Below are 24,816 nucleotides of genomic sequence, written 5' to 3'. Positions count from 1 at the left end.
AATTATCCATCGTCTGTGTGTCATTTTTTGGTTTTGAGCTCAGCAGATGATGTTATGGACAGTTTCCAGACTTTAAAGCACACTAACTTTCTATCAAGCACTCTGTTAAAGTCCATGCAGAGTGTAGGATGTTCTGCCACAAGTGAAGCCTGAGTCTCCATGAGCAGATCACATCCCATCATCGGATAACGATTGCCGAAGATACCGATATGAGAAATTCTGATCAGAGATATCTTGCAGCTGGATTTTTTGCAGGTGGATCTATGACAGGAGAGCAGGAGGCTGAGGGGTGATCTTATAGAGGTGTATAACATTGGGAGGGGAATAGATAGGGTGAATGCACAGTCTTTTACCAAGGGAAGGTGAATCAAAAACCAGAGGACGTAGGTTTATAGTGAGAGGGGGCAAGATTTAATATGAACCTGAAGAGCAACTTTTTCACACAGACCTGACTTGACTTGACTTGATAGATGGTGGTGGGTGCAGGAGGAGGTAGTTGAAGCTATAACAGTATTTAAAAGACACTTGGACAGGTACGTGGATAGGAAAGGGATATTGGCCAAATGTGGGCAAATGGGACTAGCGTAGATGGGGCATCTTGGCCTGGCGTATTATGCCGAAGGACTAGTTTCTGTGCTGTTTGCCTCTAGGACTCTAATCTGCTTCTGAGCACCTACAAAGATATTGAGAGGTTGGGGAAGGGGTGGATTCACTCCAGTGCATTCCATATATGAAGTACTAGTTGACTAGTTTATTCTCAGGAATTCTGTGGCACAGTGGTGCAGCTGGTACAACTGCTGCCTCCCGGTGCCTGATTGCCGGCTTCGATCCAGACCCCTCGGGCACTATCTGTGTGGAGTTTGCACGTCCTGCCTGTGACGTTGTGGAATTTCCACCCGCACGTGTAGGCCATTTACCCTCTGTAAATTGCCCCTGGTGGATGAGAAGGTGGGATAAGATAAAATTGGTGCGAGCGGGTGATCGATGGTCGACGTTGACTCGATGGGCCGAAGGGCCTGTTTCATGCCGCATCTTTCAATCAGTTGTTATAACCACACGAAGATGGCTACAATATGTCATCCGCATTCCCCTCATTGGGCTCATGTACCCCGGGTGTGTAATCCCCATCGCATCTCCCTTGCCTGTGTGTGCCTTCATTGCATGAGAATGCCTGCCTGCCTGCCTGCCTGCCTGCCTGCCTGCCTAACACGTTTCATCCTGTGACTTCCCTGTACTAAAAGGACTAGTTTAACTTCCCTGGCACGCACGTGCATGGTCCCATCAGACGGTGGCTGTCATTCACACCCATCTCCAGACATCTCACTCGTGGATCAGGTCTTGGAATGTGGAAATGCAGCAGAAAATAATGAAATGAGCATGCTAACTCCCACTGGAAAACTGTGTTCCCCCTTCATGGCAGGCCCTTAGGAAGCATTCTCAAGGTGGTACACTCGCTTCACCCTTTCACAGTCTTGTCTCTCTTCATTATATATCTTCAGCCTTTCCCTCCGCAACTCTATCCCATCCTGTTGTCTATTGGTGATAATTTAATTCCATCCTTAGTTTGCTCCTCCTCTTTGTTCTGCCACCCATTATTCTTTCACCATAGATCGACACTAAAAAGCTGGAGTAACTCAACGGGGCAGGCAGCATCTCTGGGGGGAAGGAATGCGTAACGTTTCGGGCCAGGACCCTTCATCAGACTTCTCTCCAGAGATGCTGCCTGCCCCGCTGAGTTACTCCAGCATTTTGCGTCTATCTTCGGTTTAAACCAGCATCTGCAGTTCCTTCCTACACATCCTTTTACCATTGCCCTTCTCCATGCCTGGCCATCACTGTCCAAGTCCGGGAATTGGGCAGTGTTGGGGAGTCAAGGACGGGCGAGACCACCACTCGACCTGTCTCTGTGGTTCCTATGGACCTGCCGCATGCTAGTCTCCACATCCAACACACCCACTGCATTTGGAATGACATTGCTATGAGAAACAAACAAATAAGCATTAATGATTACAACTCATAAAACATCATTCTTTCTCCTCTATATTTCTCTCTATTTTTGCACAATAATTCATGCAAGGTAAGATTATGCCTGTCATTTCCAATGCATAAAGAAAAATGTTTGAATTTGCCCTTCAAATCAAGATTTACTGTAATACTGATAATTTCCTCCACTTTGATCATTAGCAAGTATTTAGCTACTTTTAAAATGTTTTTCCGCTGAATAGCATGATAATCGGGTTTCTTTAAGAAAGATTTATTGTCATGGTGCCATGATGTGATGTGATAATATACTCACTCCGATATTTCATTTGATTCTTTTTTAGCAGCTAAAAATTTACTTAACAAGAAGACCGATGGAGTCAAGGTAGGTTGAAGGCTTTGTGTGTGTTTATTGAGGGGGGGGGGGAGCATTCTGTATGTGGTATGTGTGTGCCTGTCTTATGTATCATATGTGTGCCTGTTTGTATAGCGTGTGGGTGTGTGTTTGTAGAGCATGTGTATGTGGGGACTGCCTTGCATCTGTGTAGCGTGTATGAGTCTGGTGCAAAGGTGTGTTGTGCAGGTGAGACAGGTGTGTGTTTGTTGTGTGCATGTGAAGCAGGTGTGTAGATGTGCTGTATTGGTTGTGTGCCCTTACACGTGGTGAATGTCAGTGTGTGTGTGGTGGGCACAGTCATGCATTGTGTGTGTATATGTGTGTGTGTGTGTGCGTGCATGCATGTGTGTTGCCTGTATGGGGCACATGTGTTACATGCCATAAATGTGAACAGTCTGTGTACTGTCTGTGTAGGCTTACGTTACATGCCTTACATGTACAATGAGTCTGCATTGCTTGTGCGGGGCACATGTGTTACATGGACATTGTGTGTGATTTGCCTGTATGGGGCATATGCCACATGCCGTGTATGTGGGCACAATGTGTGGGTACATGCATGGAAACATGTATGTGGGGAGGTGAGTGTCTGTGGGAGGTGTGTGTATGGGAGGGGTTGTGTGTGTGTGTGTGGGAGGGGTTGTGTGAGTGTGTGTGGGAGGAGATGTGTGTGTGTGTGTGTGGGAGCGGTTGTGTGTGTGTGTGTGGGAGGGGTTGTGTGAGTGTGTGTGTGTGAGGGGTTGTGTGAGTGTGTGTGGGAGGGGTTGTGTGAGTGTGTGTGTGAGTATGTATGTGAATGTGTGTGGGAGGGGTTGTATGTGGGGTTATGTAGTGCAGGATGGGCTGTGAGTGTATATGGGTGGGCGCGTTTGGGAGAGCCTATTCCATTTCCCAAGATTATATCCAATTATCCAAAGTGCATAAAACCTGACCAAGATGGAGAGAGCAAGGGGTCTTTGCAGCAGGGGCTGGACTTCAGGTTTTCTGCAACGGTTTACTGGAAATCTGAAATAAAAGCAACATAAATACTCAGCATGTCTGACTGCAGCTGTGGAGAGAAAAATAGAGTTAGTGATTCAGGTCATCATCATTTATAACATGTACCTGAAGTGTTAACTCTAGATTGTGAGTAGATGTACGTCCCACCTTCTGCTGCCCGTCACTCCGTGAAAGAGGTTTCTCCCATTCCCCGTGCCGATTCCACACTCCCGTTAATGAACGGGTGAATCAATAACCCACCCACACACACACACACTCCCTCTGTCATATTGAGCTGAATTGTGGAGCCATGGACTCATTTGATTTTTGCACCAGTTGATCAACCCTGTCTGAAGGAGGGTCTCGACCCGAAACGTCTGAGTCTGAAGAAGGGTCTTGACCCGAAACGTCACCCACTCCTCTCCAGAGATGCTGCCTGTTCCGCTGAGTTATGGACCCAGCGGCGACCAGAAAGACGCTACGACTCTTTAGGCGACTGAGGAGACGACTCACGACCATACAGGCGACATGTCGCGGGGTGAAGCCTGTACGGTCGTGAGTAGTCGCCCAAAGAGTCGTACCTTGTTCTGGTCACCGCTGGATTTTCAACATGTTGAAACATTTTCGGCGACCTGCAGCGAGCTATGACAGGTGCTGGCAGTCGCCGAAAAAGTTGCCTAAGTGGGACAGGGCCATTACTCCAGTATTTTGTGTCTATCGCCTGTCTTTACCAACCTGCCTTTCTTTCATCTGTACAATCAAAAAACAACGTGAGCAGAGAGATGTGTCTTTTTTTAGGGTTATGGAAGGCAGTGGGCAGATGGGGCCGTTCACAACTACATGTAAAGATTTACCATCTAAATGTGTGAACTATGATTCTATAGAGAGTTGAACTCTAAAAGGTTGAAGATAATTTTCAATTCACATTGATCACACATAGATTAAGGGGATTACATTTGTTTCCAGATCCAAGTCATCCCAAGATTGTTCCCTTGTGATGATGACCTTTAATAGACATTCACTTTGTAATTAGACTCTTCTGTTTTCAGCTTTGTTTGTTAGCGTGATGGAATACTGGTCAAATACAAGTGACAATTGGCCATCTTTCTCATCGAGTATAATTAGAATTTAGATCACACTTTATTGACCTAATGCAGAAACCAAAGTGGTCGTGCATTCTCCTACTTATGGATATGGCTTTCTGCAGATGCCCTCTGTATTTAGGGTGATAATTCAATGTTTTGTTTCTTATTGTCACCTGTACTAACATACAGCGAGAAGCTTTTAGTTATGTGTTATCCAGTCAGAGGAAAGGCTACACATGACGTGGTGGTCTCGGGGAATTGGAATTGCAACACTTGTTGGCGGGGAAGGCAGACATGCCCATTGACAGAAGTTGCTCTGCATCTAACTCATCCAGGCATGGTCTGAATGGTTCACATCCTAAATATTATCCCTGACTCTGATCCCAATCTCCAGTCTGCACAAATATTTGTACAGACTCGAGAGTCAAGTCGGATTAAATCAATGTCAGTGGCTGAATATAGTCAGTCGGAGGGGAGGTCAGTTCAGTTTAGTTGATAGATACAGAGCAGAAACAGAGCCTTGGTCCCACTGAGTCCGATCCGATACCCCCGCAAACACTAACACTATCCTACACACTAGGGACTATTTGCAATTTTTATCCAAGCCAATTAACTACAAACCTGTACGTCTTTGGAGTGTGGGAGGAAACTAAAGCACCCTGGGAAAACCCCACGCAGGTCACAGGGAGAACGTACAAACTCCGTACAGACAGCTCCCGTAGTCAGGATCGAACCTGGGTCTCTGGTGCTGTAAGGCAGCAACTCTACCGCTGCGCCGTTGTTTTGCAGACAAACCGGTCAATTTCCTAATGGCATCACCCACAGTCGGCAGAACTGGTGGTCCTGAAGCTGAGCTTATAGACCACACTCACTTAGAGGAAGATTGATAGCAAGAACGGTTGCATATAAAAGCCTTATGGGCCTGTCCCACTTACGCAACTTTTTCGGCGACTGCCGGCACCCATCATAGGTCGTTGCAGGTCGCCGAAAATTTCCAACATGTTGAAAATCCAGCGGTGACCAGAAAGACGCTACGACTCTTCGGGCGACTGAGGAGACGACTCACGACCGTACAGGCGACATGTCGCGGGGTGAAGCCTGTACGGTCGTGAGTAGTCGCCCAAAGAGTCGTACCTTGTTCTGGTCGCCGCTGGATTTTCAACATGTTGAACATTGTCAGCTACCTGCTGCGACTATGACGGGTGCCGGCAGTCCCCGAAAAAGTTGCGTAAGTGGGACAGGGCCGTTAGAAGACAGTGCCATTAACCTCAATTGATCATTCTCCTAAATACACAGTAGAATTGAGACTCTTATCAATATCAATTGGCGTGGAGCATCCAACCAGTCTGTGGGCTCTTTGTAAAGGTTTAAGATTGAATATTAATATATTAGTAATACATTTAAATAAATATCAAATCATCTTATGGCAAACATTTGACGAATGATTTCAAGACATTAGATTTCAATTATCTGCATGTTAAGTGTACAGTCATCCTTACAATGATCACAACAATATTATCCATATTAAATAACGTGCCACTAACAAATAAAAATACCAGTGGGTTTGTGTATGTCCTGTCCCCTGGGAAAAATGATGAGGATCTACATATTTCATTAGGTTTACCCCAGCATATTGAATCTTTCATATTCCTATTATTAAGCTACATTGTGCTTTTGTAAATGCTGTCTGATGCTTTTCTGCTGGGTATCCATGGCAACCAAGACAGCCAGACCCAGATTATGTTGATATTCAAAGAGGCAGAATTTCTCTTTATTTATCACAGAGGACGGCTGCCAGGACCAGTAGCATCTTCTGCTAAACAGGTTTCCCTGCCTTTGTTCCTTGCAATCAGCGATCGCCATGCTCCTCGATCTCAGGACGTGGGGCGGAAACATAAGGCAGTTCTTATTGTCCGTCCCCCTTGACCCTGTGTCCGTATCCCCTGTGTGGTCTGTCCCACCCCGATCAGTGTAACCCCCTGTGGTCCTGCAAGCTTCCAAGGCCCTTGTGCACAATCCGTCAGCTCAGCCCTGCTTTTCATTGATCCACCATCGACAGCTGTGCTTTGACTGCTTCAGTTCACTGAGAATAAAATGGGATTAGTGTAGTGTAAAAGGGTGCTTAATGGTCAGTACTGTCTCAATGGGCTGAAGGGCCTGTTCATGTTCATAAGTTATAGGAGCAGAGTTAGGACATTCGGCCCATCAAGTCTACTCCGCCATTCAATCATGGCTGATGTATCTTTCCCTCTCAACCCCATTCTCCTGCCTTCTCCTCATAACCCCTGACACGCGTTCTAATAAATAACCTATCAATCTCCACCTTAAAAATATCCATTGACTTGACCTCCACAGCCCTCTGTGACATGTATTCCACAGATTCACCACCCCCTGACTAAAGAAATTCCTCCTCATCTCCTTCCTAAAGGTGCCATGGTGTCTGACTGTTGAGACAAGTTCTGAAGGTCATGAATTCCTTCACCCACCTCTTGATCTCTTGTCCTCCATTTAAAAGCTCCAAGACCTTTCCTCCATATCTTGTTATGAGGCCCTGTGGTTAATTCTGGGTAAGGGTACACTACGAAGCATTTCTGGGGGCATTGACCGTGTTAGAGTGATGTTGCAGGGCAGTGTTTGGGGATTGTGAGGCTAGTTTGGAAGGCTGATGGGGACTTTAGGAAGGATTGGATTAGACCTCGCTCACGATTGCCCCAATCGCACACCTGGCACTACACTTAGTTTCTGCACCCCCACCTCTCTCAACGTCCCAACTTCTACGGTCTTTCCACAAGGCAGAGCAGCCCCTTAACCTCATTATGACCAGTTAACCTATGTCCATAGACTCAAAATGCTGGGGTATCTCAGCGGGTCAGGCAGCATCTCTGGAGAAAAGCAATAGGTGATGTTTCAGGTTGAGACCTTTCTTCAGAAACGTCACCCATTCCTTTTCTCCAGAGATGCTGCCTGACCCACTGAGTTACTCCAGCATCTTGTGTCTATCTTCGGTGTAAACCAGCATCTGCAGTTCCTTCACTAACCGCTGTAGATAATTGTCTAATCACTTCCTAACCATTAGCAGAGTGATGGAAGCCACCATTGACATGCTGGAAAGGGACACTTATTCTCCAATAACCCCCCCACTGACGCCTAGTTTAGGTTTTGCCAGGATCACAGCTCCAGATCACATCGGTGGTCCCAACATGGGCCAAGGATCTGAATTCTAGAAGTGATGTAAGTGTACTGTGGTTGAGTTTAGTGTACTATTGTCACGTGTACCATGGTACAGTGAAAAACATTTTGTTGCGTGCTATCCAGTCAGTGAAAAGACTATGCATGATTACAATCATAGTGTACAGATACAGGATAAAGGGTCTGAAGAAGGGTCTCCACCCAAAACATCGCCTGTTCCTTCTCTCCATAGATGCTGCCTCACCCAGAGTTTCTCCAGCATTTCTTGTCTATCCAGCATAAAGGGAATAACATTTAGTGTATATATTTTTATTTTGAGTAGAGTTTAACAGGGCTTGACAAGCAACCTGTTTGCTTCAGGTGAAATTAGGGACGGCCATTAATTGCCAGACCTGCTGGAGATACCCCCAGCCCATGTCTGAATTCTGGAGAATTACCCCTTTATTCAGCAGTTCATGGAGACTCGGTGGTCTCTGCATGATCCCGTTCCCAGTCAGACATGTGTAGCCTGTGAGATTACTAGCTTGATGAGGAGAGAGGAGAGGGTGAGGCAGCATCTATGGAGCGAAGGAAATAGGCAACGTTTCGGGTCGAGACCCTTCTTCAGACTGATGTGGGGGTGGGAAGAAGAAAGGAAGAGGAGGAGACAGTGGGCTGTGGGAGAGCTGGGAAGGGGAGGGGAAAGAAGGAGAAAGCGGGGACTACCTGAAATTGGAGAAGTCAATGTTCATACCGCTGGGGTGTAAACTATCCAAGCGAAATATGAGGTGCTGCTCCTCCACCCACTGAGTTTCTCCAGCATTTTTGTCCAGTTTGATGATGAGAATCAGTTCCCCAGTCAGCCACAAGTAGGAGCATTGAGACAGCTTTAACATGTTGGGGTGGAGGAGTGATCATGATGTTGGCTGCTCAGTGTTATGACACTGTAACAAGCGAGTGTCCCCGTAGGCAAGATGCATCTGATCTTCTGCCCTGCTCTGTCTCCCAATTAAAGATGGTGCATTATCAACTAGCAAGCCATGTTAATTAATAGCTTGACCTATAAATAATGAGTGCATTTAGAAATGCTGTTTCAAATACCAACACAAAGGGAGTTTGGGCCATATCCTCAATCTTAACTTGCGTTGGAACTGACTGCCCCAGGAAGATGGTAGCCTCTACGTATTGCACAGAACCCAATCCACAACGGTGGTTGCTCGTATTTAATGCCGATTAATTTTGGAATAAGCATTTAGTTTAGTTTAGAGATACAGCGTGGAAACATGCCCAACTGCCCCTCAACCAGCCATCTCCACACTAGTAGATCTACAGAGGCCAATTAACCTACAAACCTGCATGGCTCTGGAGTGTGGGAGGAAACCGGAGCACCCGGAGAAAACCCACGCAGGTCACAGGGTGAACGTGCAAACTCTACACAGACAGCACCCGTAGTCAGGATGGAACCCAGGTCTCTGGCGCTGTAAGGCAGCAACTCTACCGCTGGGCCACCATGCCATCCGTGTAAATAATAGCTCATTTAGCAGCTTAAATAAGAACTTTTAATAATCTGCCATTGGAGGAATGGCTGGGAAGAACAGACATGAATGTTTGAGCGACCAGATCAACAGTGTCACCGGTCGCAGTAAGGTTCAACATTGTGAGTGTACAGAATCTCCTCTAGGTTTGGGCTTGCTAACTAATTGGCTTGGCAGGTAAAAAAATCTACTACGGTGTTCTTTCTGTCTCAATCAGGAGTGGAAGCATTGGATCAGCAGTAAGATTTCAGGCCATATGCTCTGCTCAGTCACACTGGTAGCCATGCCAAGTCTCTCATTTTAATTGTTTGGCCTCTCTCCATGTCTCTCGAGTGGCCATCTTACACCAAGGATACACCTTGGCTTCAATGGTCATGTTACACCAATGGCACACTCATAGCTGTGACAATGTCTTTGGCAAGTTCATTGTTAAATGTTCAGCGCAACATCTCCAATGCCCACCTACTACCCCCTATGTTCCACTGGAGGCAAGGGTCATGTCCTAATATCTACTCAACTCCCTTCAAAGGTACAATGGGGTCTTTATTACCACGTGTACCAAGGTACAGGGAACTACATTTTTTGCATAAAGCTCAGCAAGACCATCACCGTACATAAGCACGATCCCCCAGTTAGTACAGAGTGTATACGACAGTCTATAAGCAAGAGTCACCATTTTGACATCAATATACAGTCTCAGCTGCATCTGGCCACAAAGGGCCGTTGCTGCCATTGCCTCCATTCCGATCTTCCCGCAAAACCATCATCCCATTCCTTGCAGCCGACCTTTAGGGCTTGGAAGATAAGACACCCCCACCCTCCCCCTCTTCATACCAAGCCTCTCCACTAATTCCTGTATCTCAATCATTGCTCCACTTCAACCTCTGGTCAATGAACCCTTGACTTGTAACAACTGTGAAGGATTAAAAACACAGCTACCTGCCATTTGATGGTGACATTGGAATGAGTCATTTTATTTTCCAGTACTGCTCATATCTGCTGTGCTCGAGAGACATACGGTAGATTAGTTTAGTTTAGAGATACAGCGTGGAAACAGGCCCTTCGCCCCCCCCCCCCGAATCCGTGCTGACCAGCGATCCCCACACACTAACACTACCCTACACACTCGGGACAATTTACAATTTTACTGAAGTCATTTAACCTACAAACGTTGTACGTCTTTGGAGTGTGGGAGGAAACCGGAGCGCCTGGAGAAAACCCACGCAGTTTACGGGGAGAAGGTACAAACTCTGTACAGACAGCACCCGTAGTCACGATTGAACCCAGGTCTCTGGCGCTGTGAGGCAGCAACTCTACCGCTGCGCCACTGTGCCGTATCTCTGGCGAACCCATGTTGTGATTACAATCCATCTGTCCCTCCACAAAACCTTTGTGCTTCTCCGATCTAACCAGTGGCATTGTGTCTTGTTCTTTTCCTCCACGTGCACTGAACTGTACAGAAAAGGAAGTCCAGTTGCTGTGTCCCTTTAATGGTGAGGAACTTTTCCAACTACGACATCTTCACCTCATCCTTCACGCCTTGTGATCACCAAGTACACGGATCATCCCGTCATTCCCTCAGTCCATCCCGTGGTGTTGCTGGGGCAGATCTAACCATGCCTGTGTGCCCTTGACTGTCGTTTGTCATTTTCACCCCAACTCATATTGTCTTGTGTGTACTTTCCCACTGTAACTGTCTTCAGATGTGTAAAAGCACCAGTCTTGAGATCTTGCTGATACTTCTAATTTGCTTATTCCAAGTGAAGTCCTATCTTTCATTCCTGATGACAGCACACAAGAAACCTGCATGCGTTGATTCTTTGAAGACTGTGACAATATTTTTTGCATTGTTACCAATTTTTAGGCTTGCCTGCTTAGCAAATAGCTTAATTCCACAGGATCAAGAACTCAAAACACCCGACCTATCTGCATGGGTATGTTTCAACCTGATAAACCAACTAGGTGTAGCTTATCTTGGAAATGGCTTATGAAAGTTGGCGATAACAATTTGTCATTAAAATTACAAAATTAATTAAAATAAATGTAAAAATAATGCAGCACAAAATAATGTGCAAAATTTGATAAGGCATCCATGTTGCATCACACAGCGCCAGAACCCGAATGTTCAATCCTAATGTTACTTTAGACTTTAGAGGTACAGCGCTGAAACTGGCCCTTCAGCCCATCGAGTCCACACTGCCCAGCAATCACCCCGTACACTAACACTGCCCTACACACTAGGGGCAATTGTACAATTATTACCAAAGCCAATTAACCTACAAACTTGTACACCTTTGGAGTGTGGGTGGAAACCGGAGTGCCCGGAGAAAACCCACGTGGTCACAGGGAGAACATGCAAACTCCATACAGACAGCACCCGTAGTCAGGATCAACCCCGGATCTCTGGCGCTGTGAGGCAGCAAATCTATCGCTGTGCCCCCTCCCCCCTAACCTCGGGTACTGTCTGTGTGGAGTTTGCATGTTCTCCCTGTGACTGCGGGTTTTCTCCAGATGTTCCTGCTTCCTCCCAATCCCAAAGACTTGTGGGTTTGTTGGTGGTTTACATCGAAGACAGACACAAAATGCTGGAGTAACTCAGCGGGACAGGCAGCATCTCTGGAGAGAAGGGATGGGTGACGTTTCGGATTGAGAGTTTGTCCAGATTAGTGTAGATGAGGCATCTTGGTTGGCATGAGCAAGTTGGGCCGAAGGACATGTTCCCATACTGTATTGCCTTATCATGCTATGACTCTATGATCAATGTTGAAACTAGGATGTGGGAGGATTGCTGTGTGGTTAGGATGCATCCCAGCTGGAAACTGAGTCCAATTGAGTCCACCAGGTCGAAGTACCGAGCAATGAAGGTCCCACATGTAATAGGGTATGTGGGTTTTGGAGATAGTACTGAGAAGATCCACTGGGATGCCACCTAGATTAGAGGACATTAGCTACAGGGAACTAAATAGTTCTCTCTGATTGTCGGAGTTTGAGAGGGGATTTCATGGAAATACATAAAATTAAGAGATAGGGTAGACAGAACCTTTTTCCCAGGGTGGAAAAGACCAGAGATAAGAGGGGAAAGGTTAAGGCGTTGTGGAGGTAAGCTATTTAAAGTGTGGTGAGTATCTGGAGCGCGCTGCCTGGGGTGGCGGTGGTGGTGGAAGCAGATATGATAGTGGCGTTTAAGTGGCTTTAAGATAAGCACATTGGGAATGGAGGGATCTGAGTCACATGCAGACAGAGGACAATAGACAATAGGTGCAGGAGTAGGCCATTCGGGCCTTCGAGCCAGCACCGCCATTCAATGTGATCATGGCTGATCATCCCCAATCAGTACCCCGTTCCTGCCTTCTCCCCATATCCCCTGACTCCGCTATCTTTAAGAGCCCTATCTAGCTCTCTCTTGAAAGCATCCAGAGAACCGGCCTCCACCGCCCTTTGAGGCAGAGAATTGTGAAAAAGTGTTTCCTTGTCTCCATTCTAAATGGTTTACCCCTTATTCTTAAACTGTGGCCCCTGGTTCTGGACTCCCCCAACATCGGGAACAAGTTTCCTGCCTCTAGCGTATCAAAACCCTTAATAATCTTATATGTTTCAATAAGATATCCTCTCATCCTTCTAAATTCCAGACCCTTCTATGTTGTATTGACATCAAGCAGTTCTTATTTGAGGAAGAGAGGCACAGGGGTTGCTTGCCATTGAGGCACTTTTTGGTCTAATGTATGAACAATTTAATATATAAATAGGAGTAGGTCACACAGTTGCTCAGTTCTGCTCTATTGTTCAGTTTGACAGCACAGCTGATCAAACTGACAGACCCATTTCCAGTTTCTTGCCTAATCCTGAGAGCTCGCAGTTTTCTTACAGTCCAAATAATCTATCTGCTCAGCCTTGAACATGTTCAGTGGCTCGGCCTGCTTGGAGCAGAGAATTATGAAGTGCGACCTTCAGGGAGACACAAACAAAGCCAGATTGTGCAGGGCAGTTTCCAAAAAGCATTTCTTCATAAAAAGAGTAGAACACAAATAGATCTGCCGCCTCCCAGCTTGAATCCTGACTTTGATGCTGTGCTCACCATATGGGCTGTAGAAATCCCCACATTTACACTTTATAGATACAGCACGGAAACAGGCCCTTCGGCCCAACGTGCCGACCAGTGATCCCCACACATTAACACTTTCAAATACACGAGGGACAATTTTCATCGAGGCCAATTAACCTACAAACCCGCACGTCTTTGGAGCGTGAGAGGAAACCGGAGCACCCGGAGAAAACCCACGCGGTCACAGTGAAAACGTGCACACTCCATACAGACAGCACCTGTAGTCAGGATGGAACCCGGGTCTCTGGTGCTGTGAAGGCAGTGACTCTACCGCTGGGCCACCGTGCTGTCGCTAACAGATGCTCCCGTTTCCTCCAGCCATCCCACAAGGTGGGGTTCGTTGGCCGTTGTATTTTGCCCATAGTACGTATGTGAACGGTAAAACCTCGGGAGGAGGAGTTGATAGTAATGGAGGGTTGCAGAATAAAATGAGACTACTGTAAACGAGGAGCTGATGACCTGCGCTGACTTGGCGGGTCGCAGGGCCCATGCCTTGACTAAAAGTTTCCAAAGTTCTCTCCCCTGTTCAGGCAGAGAATCAAGTGAAGATTTTAGAATTGTTTTTGGTTTGTCGTGCGAGCTGCATCAAGTTTCTCTAAAGATAATTGAGGAGCTGCACTTGTGAGCGGACACATCTAGAGAGATGGGAAAACACTTGCGCTGCCCTCCCACTGTTTTTATAGGACCTTAAATCACCTCCTGCACCACTGGAACCATGCACCCAACAAAAATCAACCAACCACCATGTTATTCAGGGGCGGCACGGTGGTGCAGCGGTAGAGTTGCTGCCTCACAGCGCCAGAGACCCGGGTTCCATCCTGACTACACATGCTGTCTTTACGGAGTCTGTATGTTCTCCCCATGACCTGCGTGGCATTTCTCCAGGATCTCCAGTTTCATCCCACACTCCAAATACGTACAGGTTTAATTGACTTGGTATAATTGTAAATTGTCCCTAGTGTGTGTAGGATAGTGTTAGTGTGCGGGGATCGCTGGTCGGCACGGACTCGATGGGCCAAAGGGCCTGTTTCCACGCCGTATCTTTAATCTCTAAACTCTAGTCTGAGTTCTGAAATCTTCTATTCATTCCCTGTACCTGTACGTGAGCTGGCGAATGGAGGGGAATGGGGAGGTACAGAAGGTTTGCACTCCAGCAGAATGCCACATGTGGACATTCCAGGTCTGGGGAGGCAAGGTGTATCCTTGCATTGCTCAAGATCGCACGGGAGGTTTTAGTACATTCCCTGAAGTGTCCTTGAAGTCAAACGGGCACTCTTTAAATGAGTCAGCTTAGGGTTAGACTCAATCCAACACAACCGCAGGATGGAACTGCAGATGCTGGTTTAAACTGAAACTAGACACAAAAAGCTGGAGAAATTCAGCAGCTCAGGCAGCATCTCTGGAGAAAAGGAATCGGTGAGATTCCAGAGGTCTCGACCTGAAACGTCGCTTATTTCTTTTCTCCAGTGCAGCGGTCTGACCCTCTATCACACTCCGTGACGTCAGTCCCGGTTATTGAAGATTGTGCTGCCTTTCGGTGTCAAATCCGCAGTTAGAACGTTCACTGAAACTGATCTGAAACCAAAATGGGGCAGTGTAGACATGATCTGATGTGAGGTATGAACCTCTACACTGACACAAAGACAGCCTGAAGGAAGAAAGAACTATCGCTTATACAGTGCTCAACACAACCTTTGAGGCTCTAGCAGATATCTTGGTCGCTGTTACACCCCACTTCATTGACTGAAGAAGAAACAAAATACATACAAGATCCCACTGCCACGGGATCATCTTGCAGACACATCTTGAATGAGATGTTGATGGAAGATTAGTAAATATTAAAAATGAAGATAGGCACGAAATGCTGGAGTAACTCAGCGGGACAGGCAGGCAGCATCTCTGGAGAGAAGGAATGGGTGACGTTTCAGGTTGAGACCCTTCTTCAGACCAGATCTTCAATACTTCAGATTAAGTATTAGTCTGGTTACTGGGGAGAACTGTCCTGGTCACCTTTGGCAGTGGAACCATGTGGGTTTATTACACTCTACTCGGGCTGTAGTTGAGGGCTTTTAACATCCCATTTGGGGGTGGGAGATTGCAACCTTCACGTGGTCCACCCTGTTTCGACAAATGCAATCAACCCAGCGTTGCACAATCAAATAAGATCAAATAGTACAAGTTGTCCTACAACTTTAGGCTGTGCACGCCATATGCAAGGAGAGAAGAACATCCCATTTGAAAATAAGCAAATGCATACAAAATAAATAGCAACAATTCTTCTGTTAGTATCTAAACTCTTTTTAAGATAAGCGATGAACTTATTCACACGTGAAAAGGCGAATCCACCTTGAAGACAAGAATATAGAAGCAGGGCTCGGCCATTGGGTCCCTCTAGTGTACCCCACCCTCAGTGTGACCATGGCTGATCTGCCCCTAGTGCCAAATCCCCCCACTGTGCCAATTCCCAATCTTTCAAACGTTTATCTCTCTCTTCCACAAATGCCTCCAGTACTCCAGCTTCCACCACCTCCTGAGGTAGTGAATTCTGTAGCTTCACCATTCTCTCTGAGAAGTTGTCCCTACGATGGTTATAACGATGTCCCTGTTTATTCTGTTTTTTGTTAATGCAATAACCAATTGTACAACGCAATTTTACATGGATTTGACAGGTTTGGAGGATATGGGCCAAACGTGGGTTGGTGGGACTAGTGTAGCTGGGACATGTTGGCCATTGTGGGCAAGTTGGGCCGAATGGCCGGTTTCCACACTGTATCACTCTACGACTCTATAACCAAAACTGTCTTTCCCTAAAGTGGGATGTGATATTACAGGTTTTACAGGATATTACATGGCAATGAGGTGGCGTCAGAGCTGAGATGTAGCAATATAATGTTTGTAGAATCAATTTAAAATTTTGAGGATAATTTAAATATAAGATTAAATCAAAATGTTAGTGGTGCTGAGAATATGTGGAATGACTCCAACTCTGGCAGTTTGGGTATAAGTGCGTGTTTAGGTAGATTTCATCCCTGGATGCAATCAGTTGCTCAACACTACTTGAAATGCTGCCCTGCACAGCCTTGTGTTTGCTTGGTGACTATCGATGACACGGCTGGTAAATATAGCGGCTGACCTTCCAACAGAAAACCTCTTTCTTCCCATAAGTTTATCTCTCTCTGTGCCGGGAGCATGAAGGTACCTGAATCAGAATCTGAAGATGAGTGAACTTCTGTGTTGCTGTAACCTGTTCATTTCTGTTCCCTGAACAGCCGCAAACCAACAACAGCAAAAACAACGTAGCCAACATCCCAAAGGAGACTGTTCCGACAGCCACAATGGTACCTGTGACTCTCTTTCATCTTACTCTGCTGTGGTAGATGTGTGTTTCTGAGCGTTGCGTTCTTATGTGCAATTATATTCTGTCTAGCGGTTAATTTCAATAGTCCATGGAGCTTTATTTGTCAAATATCCAACTTCAGAGTGTAATTATTCTTGCATATATTACATAGCAATGTTACAAAATTTTGAGATTTAAAAAATCAAGTCTGTAATTTATCCCATCAGATAAAGCATAAAAAGAAGTTTAATTTGACACCTAGTTCACTTTCATATCTCATGTATTTAAAAAGTTATGGCCATTTTCATACTCGGAAATTAGCATCTTGTTCCCTATTGATTTTCTATGGACGTAACAAAAAAGCTGTGATCGTGGACAGTCAAAAGCCCATAACTTTCTTAAAAATTAAGAGAACTGAATGAAATTTTCAGTTATCATAGATTGAACCATTCTGAAACAAATATAAAATAATCTTACTTGGATGACCTGAAATTAAAGCATATAATTAGTTAGTTACCCAAGTGTAGCTAATTTCAAACTTCAATTACTAGATCTAAACATCTATCCATTTCTTAATAAATGATTAACATTTTTAAATAGCCTAAGTGTGCAAATAATATTCATAAATAATTCACAATAAAACATGATTTTTAAATCTCATTTACATTAATTTATAGGCCAAATGGAAGGAATTTAGTGTTTAATTGCTGTAAATTAAAGTCCATTTAAAATCAGCTTTCTAGTGGGATCCTGTGAACGCGCTGGTTTAGAACGTTCACATTGCGCTAGATTTGTGCCCTCAAATGCCCAGAAAAATACTGCGGGATATAATGGGCCCAAAATGAGCTACTCGCAACATTAAACTTTGTATAAAGGGATCTTAAGAAGCCCTTTTTAATGTAAAAATAAGCTACATACCTTCTGTGGTTTGCTCTATGAGACCCTGACGGCTGTCGGTGGTCGCGGGTTTAGAGATTGATTTTTAAACTACTATAACTATTATCCAAGGCCTTTAAAACTAATAATAGCTTTTGCGACGGGGTCTTCCAGCGATTTTTCGTTAATAATTAACTAGGCTGAACATCTTCGATTTGAACAGCCTAGAGAAAATCGAGTTTTAAACCCGCCCCCTCTAAACGGCGCCAAAATCGCACACACCCGCAGCGACAGATTTTCAGCGACGCTTCAGGTAGGCTTTGCAACATACCTATATTACACATGCGGGCACATGCCATCCAACAGCCTCTTAAATGCCATAGTCGTGTGTGCCTCCACCACCACCTCTGGCAGCACTTTCCATACGCCCACCATTCTCTGTGTAAAAACAAAACTTGCCCTGCCCATCTGTGAAGCTTGTCCCCTGTCACCTTAAAGCTAGGCCCTCTTTAACATCTGACATTCCTACCCTGGGAGAAAGGTTCTGACTGTCTACCATATCTATGCTTCTCATAATTTTATATCCTTCTATCAGGTCTCTTCCACAGCTTCTGGAGCTCCAGAGGAAAAAAAAATCCAAGCTTGGCCAACCCTCTGATCCAGGCAGCATTTGGTGAACCTCATCTGCATCCTCTCCAAAGCCTTCACATCCATCCTGTAATGGGATGACCAGAGATATACACTATAGATAAAGGAATTGTCACTGTACCTCAAAGCCTTACCTGGGATAATCCCCAACCAATTTGAATGCATGCCATTCAATTGGGCTGCCGTTTGTATTTTTGGATCCTGTTGGGTTTTTTTAAGAACGTAGGCATGTTGTGGCAAGACCATTGAGAACTTCCCTGCTCCACTTGCCCTCTGATGGTGGTGGCTCATTGTAGCTGACGATACCATGGCTGTGCAGTCTTGTGTCTTGGGGGATCCAGTGTGTCTCAGGAGTCCGACTTGTGAGCCACACACATGGGGGTCATTTGATGGCCACAATGGGGGGTTCCAGGGCTGCAGGCTGCCTCCTGCTTCTGGCACTGACGAGTTGGCTTCAGCGATTGTCCTCAAAACTGCTGAGCGCCCTCATAATGGCTGTACGCCAGCCGGTCCTGTCACTGGCATGGGTTGCCAGTTGCTTTGGGGCTAGGCCCGCGTGCTGGAGGTGGCCCTCGAACCATTTCTTTTCCCCCAAATACTCGCCCACTCACCGCCAAGTCCATTTTGGTCAACGTAAGCGACAGAATGCCTTTGGACCCGTGACTGTGGCCCGCTCTAGAATTCACCAAATGTCACACTTACACACAGTGGGTAATCTGATACGGGATGAATTTACAGCGAGTTTCAGGGGCCAGTGACTGGAAAGTAAGCCATGCTTGAGATCTTCAAATTATCCGGCCATTTCAAAGTGCTTTTTTTCTCACTTAACACAGCCAGGGTTCAGGCAATGCTTTCTTTCTCAGTTCAAAGTGTTTAACTGCAAAAATAATATAACTTTCCTTTTTTTTTAAAGAAAAGGTAAAATGCTACAAATGTGTTGAGTTGAAATATTGATAATCTGTCTTCTTCCCGTTTTTATTCAGGAACCACAGACAACAGTGGTCCACAACCCCACAGATGGCATCAAGGTACCAGTTTAATGTCTACTTTCTTTCAGCCGTTCCTTCTTTCAAAATGCTTGAGATTGAGTCAAGTGGCAAAAAAAATAATTCCAATGGATATTTTTAAGGCAGAGATAGATAGATTCTTGATTAGTACGGGTGTCAGAGGTTATGGGGAGAAGGCAGGCGAATGGGGTTAGGAGGGAGAGATAGATCAGCCATGATTGAATGGCAGAGTAGACTTGATGGGCCGAATGGCCAAATTCTGCTCCTATCACTTATGAACATGAACAATGAGACTTTTACACCCTCTTCAAAATATATGGTGTAGACGACATGGATATGTGACGTTTCGGGTCGGAAGCCTTCTTCAGTCTGATTGTGGTGGGTGGGGGTGGGGGAGAGGAAAGCGGGAAGAGAGGAGGGACAGGACAAAACCTGGTGAGTGATAGGTGCATACAGGTGGCGGGGAGGGGTTGATAGGTAGATGGTTGGACAAAGGCCGAAGATGAAAAGACAAAAGGTGTTAGGTGCGATTAGAAGAAGCCGACATTGTGAAGCCAGAGGAAGGAATATGGTTGGGGGATGGGGAGGAGTGAAGAAATAGGAGTGCACGGAATAGGTGGGGCACATGGGGAGAAGGGGGGTGGGGAGAAAGGGGGTGGTGAGGTTTGTAGGTTTGCTGATGTGGTACCCTGCTGTAAGTGAGTGGGATTGATTTTACAGATATAGTATTAAATCAGGACCTCGTCACCATTCTCTCCTGGGTGCTGAAGTTTCAACTTGCTTTTACCAAGATATGAAGCTGCGGTTTGCTTTCTGAGTTCCATTTGTCACAGTGTGAGGACTGAACTGATTGCTGAAGTAGACAAATCACTGTTGGACCTACTCAGTCTCCACTTCACGTGGTGCCATTGGACATTCCGATCAATGAGAATCTCCAAGTGAAATTCATTTTGTTCCAAGTCACACAGCACAAAACAGGCCCTTCGGCCCAACTTGTCCATGCCGACCAAGATGCCCCATCTTCACTCGGCTCACCTGCCCACGTTTGGCCCATATCCCGCTAAACCTATCCTATCCATGTTCCTGTCAAAATGTCTTATAAATGTTGTTATAGCACCTGTCTGAACTACCTCCCCTGTCAGGGAGTTCTACTTTCTGTGTGAAAAAGTCACCCCTCAAGTTCCTATCCAATTGTCTTATTATTGTTGTTTTAATTCCTGTCTCAAATACTCCCTCTAGCAGCTGGTTTCATGTTTCCAACATCCTCTGTGTGGAAAAGGTTGCCCCTCAAGTTCCTATAAAATTAATTTCCCTTCTAAAAACCATGTCTTCTCGTTATTGACCCGCCCACCACCCCAACCCCATTCTGGGTAATAGACTCTGTGCACTCACCCTAATCTATCCCCTCCAGAGATGCTGCCTGTCCCACTGAGTTACTCCAGCTTTTTGTGTCTACCTGTGATTTTATGCACTCCTCCTATAAGAAGATCACCTCTCAGCCTCCTGCGTTCCACGAAATGAAGTCCCAGCCTGCCCAACCCCTCTCCGTAGCGGAGGCTCTCATAACCCCCTCAACCTTCTTGTTCTCTCTCCTTCACCTGAATGGTCCACAGTCTGACCAATGTTGGGGGTCTGCACCAGTTTAAAATAATACTTCTCTTTCACAGGGGTCCACAGAGAGTTCCAACGCCACTACTGAAGATGAGGAAGGGAAGGGTAAGTCGTTATTTACACGTTAATTGTACCCTCTGAGCAACACAACCTTTTAACAAACCAAAGCTGGTCATTGTTCTTTTCTCACGCTGTTCTTGATTAATCAGGTTGCGGGACTTTCATCTGAATTTAATGCTGTCATGTAAATAAAGTTTAAATAGAGATATAAAAAAACTACAAGAAGGTAGATGAAAATGCTGGAGAAACTCAGCGGGTGAGGCAGCATCAATGGAGCGAAGGAATAGGCGACGTTTCGGGTCAATGAGAATCTCCAAGCGAAATTCGTTTTGTTCCAAGCCACACAGCACAAAACAGGCCCTTCGGCCCAACTTGTCCATGCCGACCAAGATGCCTCATCTTCACTCGTCTCCATAGATGCTGCCTCACCCGCTGAGTTGCGGTGCAGGCTCGAAGGGCCGAATGGCCTACTCCTGCACCTATTTTCTATGTTTCTATGTTTCTCCAGCATTTTTGTCTACCTTCGATTTTTACAGCATCTGCAGTTCTTTCTTAAACATATAAAAAAACGAATGTGTTTTTAACTTGCTGACTTGCAGTGGGCGGCAGGTTTAAATTTAGTTAGCCTGGTGTTTCTGAGAAGATGTTTACTTTTCCACGGCTTCTGATGGTTGCCACTGGGAGAGGTTGGACATATTTGGATTGTTTTCTCTGCAACGCCAGAGGTCACCGGAGGCCTGACGGATGTTTATAAAAGCATGAGAGGTATCGATAGGGTAGACAGTCAGAGTCTTTTATCCCAGGATTGAAATATCAAAGACTAGAGGGCACAGATTCATGATGAGAATGGCAACATTTAAGAGAGATTAAGGAGTAGGCCATGTTTTATTATTATTAATGTTTAATGCTTTATGTATCATTCTTAACTGTCACTGCATGTCATGTCGTCGCTGAGGGCGGAGCACCAAGGCAAATTCCTTGTATGTGAATACTTGGCCAATAAACGTATTCATTCATTTGGAACGGAGATGTGGAATCACTTTTTCACCCAGAGAGTTGTGAATCTGCAGAATTCTCTGCCTCTTAGGGCAGTGGAAGCCAATTCTCTGGATGCTTTCAAGAGAGAGTTAGATAGAGCTCTTAAAGATAGGGATATGGGGAGAAGGCAGGAACGGGGTACTGATTGTGGATGATCACAGTGAATGGCGGTGCTGGCACGAAGGGCTGAATGGCCTACCCCTGCACCTATTGTCTATTGTCTATTGAGATGTGCAGGGCAAGGTTTTTACACAGAGGGTGGTGGGTGCCAGGAACATGCTGCGGGTGGTGGAGGCAGATATGATTGTTCCATTTAAGAGACTTTTGGATAGGCGCATGGATATGCAGGGAATGGAGGGATATGGATCATGGACAGGACTAGGAGAGTTGGTCGTGGCATCATGTTCAGCACAGATACTGTGGGCTGAAGGGCCGGTTTGTGTATCGTACTGTCTGATGCTCCAATGATGAATTCCTGCAGCAGACCAGAACCCCTGCTGATTAGTGAACTATACAAGCTCTGTGATATTCTTTGATGAAATCTGTATCCATGCAACTGTGTTTCTCCACACCCACGCTGACTCTCTCTTGTTTGCTGTCTGCTCGCTTGATTTTGCTTCTAATTATTCTGGGCTTAGTTTGATGTCGCCTGCATTTTGGGAGCAGGTTTAGTAATAAACGATAGTGTTGAAGCTCGGTGTGGTGCGTGTAGTTACTCCCTGCAATGGTGGCCGCTCGCTACCTCAAACAGTGATGGAGGTGTGCGTGCTGTGGGGAAACACACCAAAACTGAATTAGAATCACAGAGTCTCACCGCGTGGAAACAGGCCCTTCAGCCCAACTTGCCCACACCAGCCAACAGGTCCAGTCCGAAGAAGGGTCTCGACCCAAAAGTCAACCATTCCTTCTATCCTGTCCCGCTGAGTTATCCAGCTTTTTGGTCCATCTTCGGTGTAAACCAGCATCTGCACTTCCTTCCTACACATGTCCCATCTACACTAGTCCCACCTGCCTGCATTTGGCCCATATCCTTCTAAACCTGACCTATCCATGTACCCTCGAAATGTTTCTTAAACGTTCCTTAGATACTGCTGGCACCTAAACTGAGATACTTCACAACAAAGTACTGACTGTGTGATCAAGTTATGGAGCTGTACAACACGGAAACAGGCCCTTCGGCCCACCTTGTGCAGGGTGTTATTGTATTGTATTGTATTGTACAGGGTAATCGCTGGTCGGCATGGACTCGGTGGGCCGAAGGGCCTGTTTCCACATTGTATGACTAAAGTCTAACGTTTGAATACTGGCAGAGTGGTTTCCGGTCCTGTCTCTGTGTGTTTGGGCTGTTTGTCAGGTCCCTGTTCCGATTTACTGCATTTTGAGTGTATTCATGGAACACTGGAAACCCAGTTTTAGTCTCCTCTTGAGCACACAAGCAGACAGCAGTACCCCTGTGTAATGGGCCTGTCCCACTTAAGTGACCAGTTAGGCGATTGCCAGGGATGAGTTTTAATGGAATTCACCGACGACATCTGGCAACAGCCGACAACAGCAAATATTGTCGCCCAAAAACTTTCAACACGTTGAAAATTTTGCGGCAGTCGCCTGTAGTCGCACAAAAAATCGCCTAAGTGGGACAGGCCCATAAACACTGAAAGACCGTGTTCATCACCAAGACAATGCTCAGAGAGGCACAGACACTTGACAGCATGCGTCAAACCCAGCCCTCTAATGACTGAGAGTTATCAATTCTTTCAACTTCAAAAAAAATTGAGGCTGCTGATTAAATTAAGGAAATAAATCAAACTAACCTTTCGATGAAAGAATCAGTCTGATGTTTCCAACTTGGCCACAAAGGCAAACAATGTAGGAATAACTTAGTGGAGAGAAAATCCATTATCCACCAGCAATGCTCATTGTGTGTAAGTGTCGGACCTACAAGATAACATAATGTAACTCTGCCACATGCAAATAAGATCACTTAGCATCATGTCCCCACCTGACAATGTGCGCTGGAGACGGCTATAATGGGCACTCGTTGTGGGAGGACTACATTGAATTGATTGTAGATTGGATGACAACCAAAACAAGAAGTTGTCTTGTAAATTGAGAAGGCTCCCTGATCTGAAAGCAACATTGGATAGAATGGAAGGTAGACACAAAATGCTGGAGTAACTCAGTGGGTGAGGCAGCATCTGTGGAGAGAAGGAATGGGTGACGTTTCGGGTCGAGACCCTTCTCCTGTGGTACCAAGAGCACACCCAGAACTGTGGAAACCTTTTTCATAGTTGCTTCACCTTGGAGAGCTACTCTGTTTCCTTGCATTTGACCTGATATTTGAAGAAACAAATCGCGAGGAAACATATTTACAGTGGTAGATACAAGCAGCATGGAAACAGGCCCTTCAGCCCAACTCACCCATACCGACCAAGATGCCCCATCTGGTTTGGTCCCCGTGGCCTTTGGCCCCATGGTGTTTGGCCCATATCTCTCTAAATCTACCCTATCCATATACCTGTTTAAGAAGGAACTGCAGATGCTAGAAAATCGAAGGTAGACAAAAGTGCTGGAGAAACTCAGCGGGTGCGGCAGTATCTATGGAGCGAAGGAAATAGGCAACGTTTCGGGTCTGAAGAAGGGTTTTGGCCCGAAACATTACCTATTTCCTTTGCTCCATAGATGCTGTCACACCTGCTGAGTTTCTCCAGCGCTTTTGTCTACTATCCATATACCTGTCCAGGTGTCTTTCAATATTGTCTTATAACATTGTATTGTTCCATATACACACCACCCTCGAAGTGAAAAAGTTGCCCCTCATCTTAACCTCCCCCCCTCGCTTTAAACCTATGTCATCTGGTTCTTAATTCCTATGTAAAAGATTCTGTGGATTCATCCTATCAATACCCCTCGTGCTGTTGTACATCAGTCTCACATTGGCCCAGTTAGTGAATTACATGGCAACCAGGAAACTGCAAGTGCTGCAACCCTGAGCCAAAA

At 45.7% G+C, this 24,816-nt stretch overlaps 1 protein-coding gene across 8 annotated transcripts in view; it reads left to right on the top strand.

Annotated features, from left to right (window-relative positions):
- The window catches only part of camk2g (calcium/calmodulin dependent protein kinase II gamma), a 240,638-nt gene that overhangs the window by 184,057 nt on the left and 31,765 nt on the right, over window positions 1–24,816 (top strand). For 2 of the 8 annotated variants that reach the window (XM_033012695.1, XM_033012700.1), the window contains 5 exons: window positions 2,328–2,365; window positions 10,601–10,633; window positions 16,512–16,580; window positions 19,087–19,131; window positions 20,778–20,826. In XM_033012695.1, coding sequence (XP_032868586.1) covers window positions 2,328–2,365; window positions 10,601–10,633; window positions 16,512–16,580; window positions 19,087–19,131; window positions 20,778–20,826 — 234 coding nt within the window. Of the gene's footprint in view, window positions 1–2,324; window positions 2,366–10,600; window positions 10,634–16,511; window positions 16,581–19,086; window positions 19,132–20,777; window positions 20,827–24,816 lie in introns of all 8 variants that reach the window. The other 6 variants (XM_033012694.1, XM_033012698.1, XM_033012702.1 and 3 more) reach the window with 3 other exon arrangements.

The sequence above is a fragment of the Amblyraja radiata genome, chromosome 37, assembly GCF_010909765.2.
Source record: "Amblyraja radiata isolate CabotCenter1 chromosome 37, sAmbRad1.1.pri, whole genome shotgun sequence".
In the NCBI taxonomy this organism is placed as follows: Eukaryota; Metazoa; Chordata; class Chondrichthyes; order Rajiformes; family Rajidae; genus Amblyraja; species Amblyraja radiata.
The sequence above is the reverse complement of the archived record's forward strand: the minus strand, read 5'-3'. Positions and strand labels throughout refer to the sequence as shown.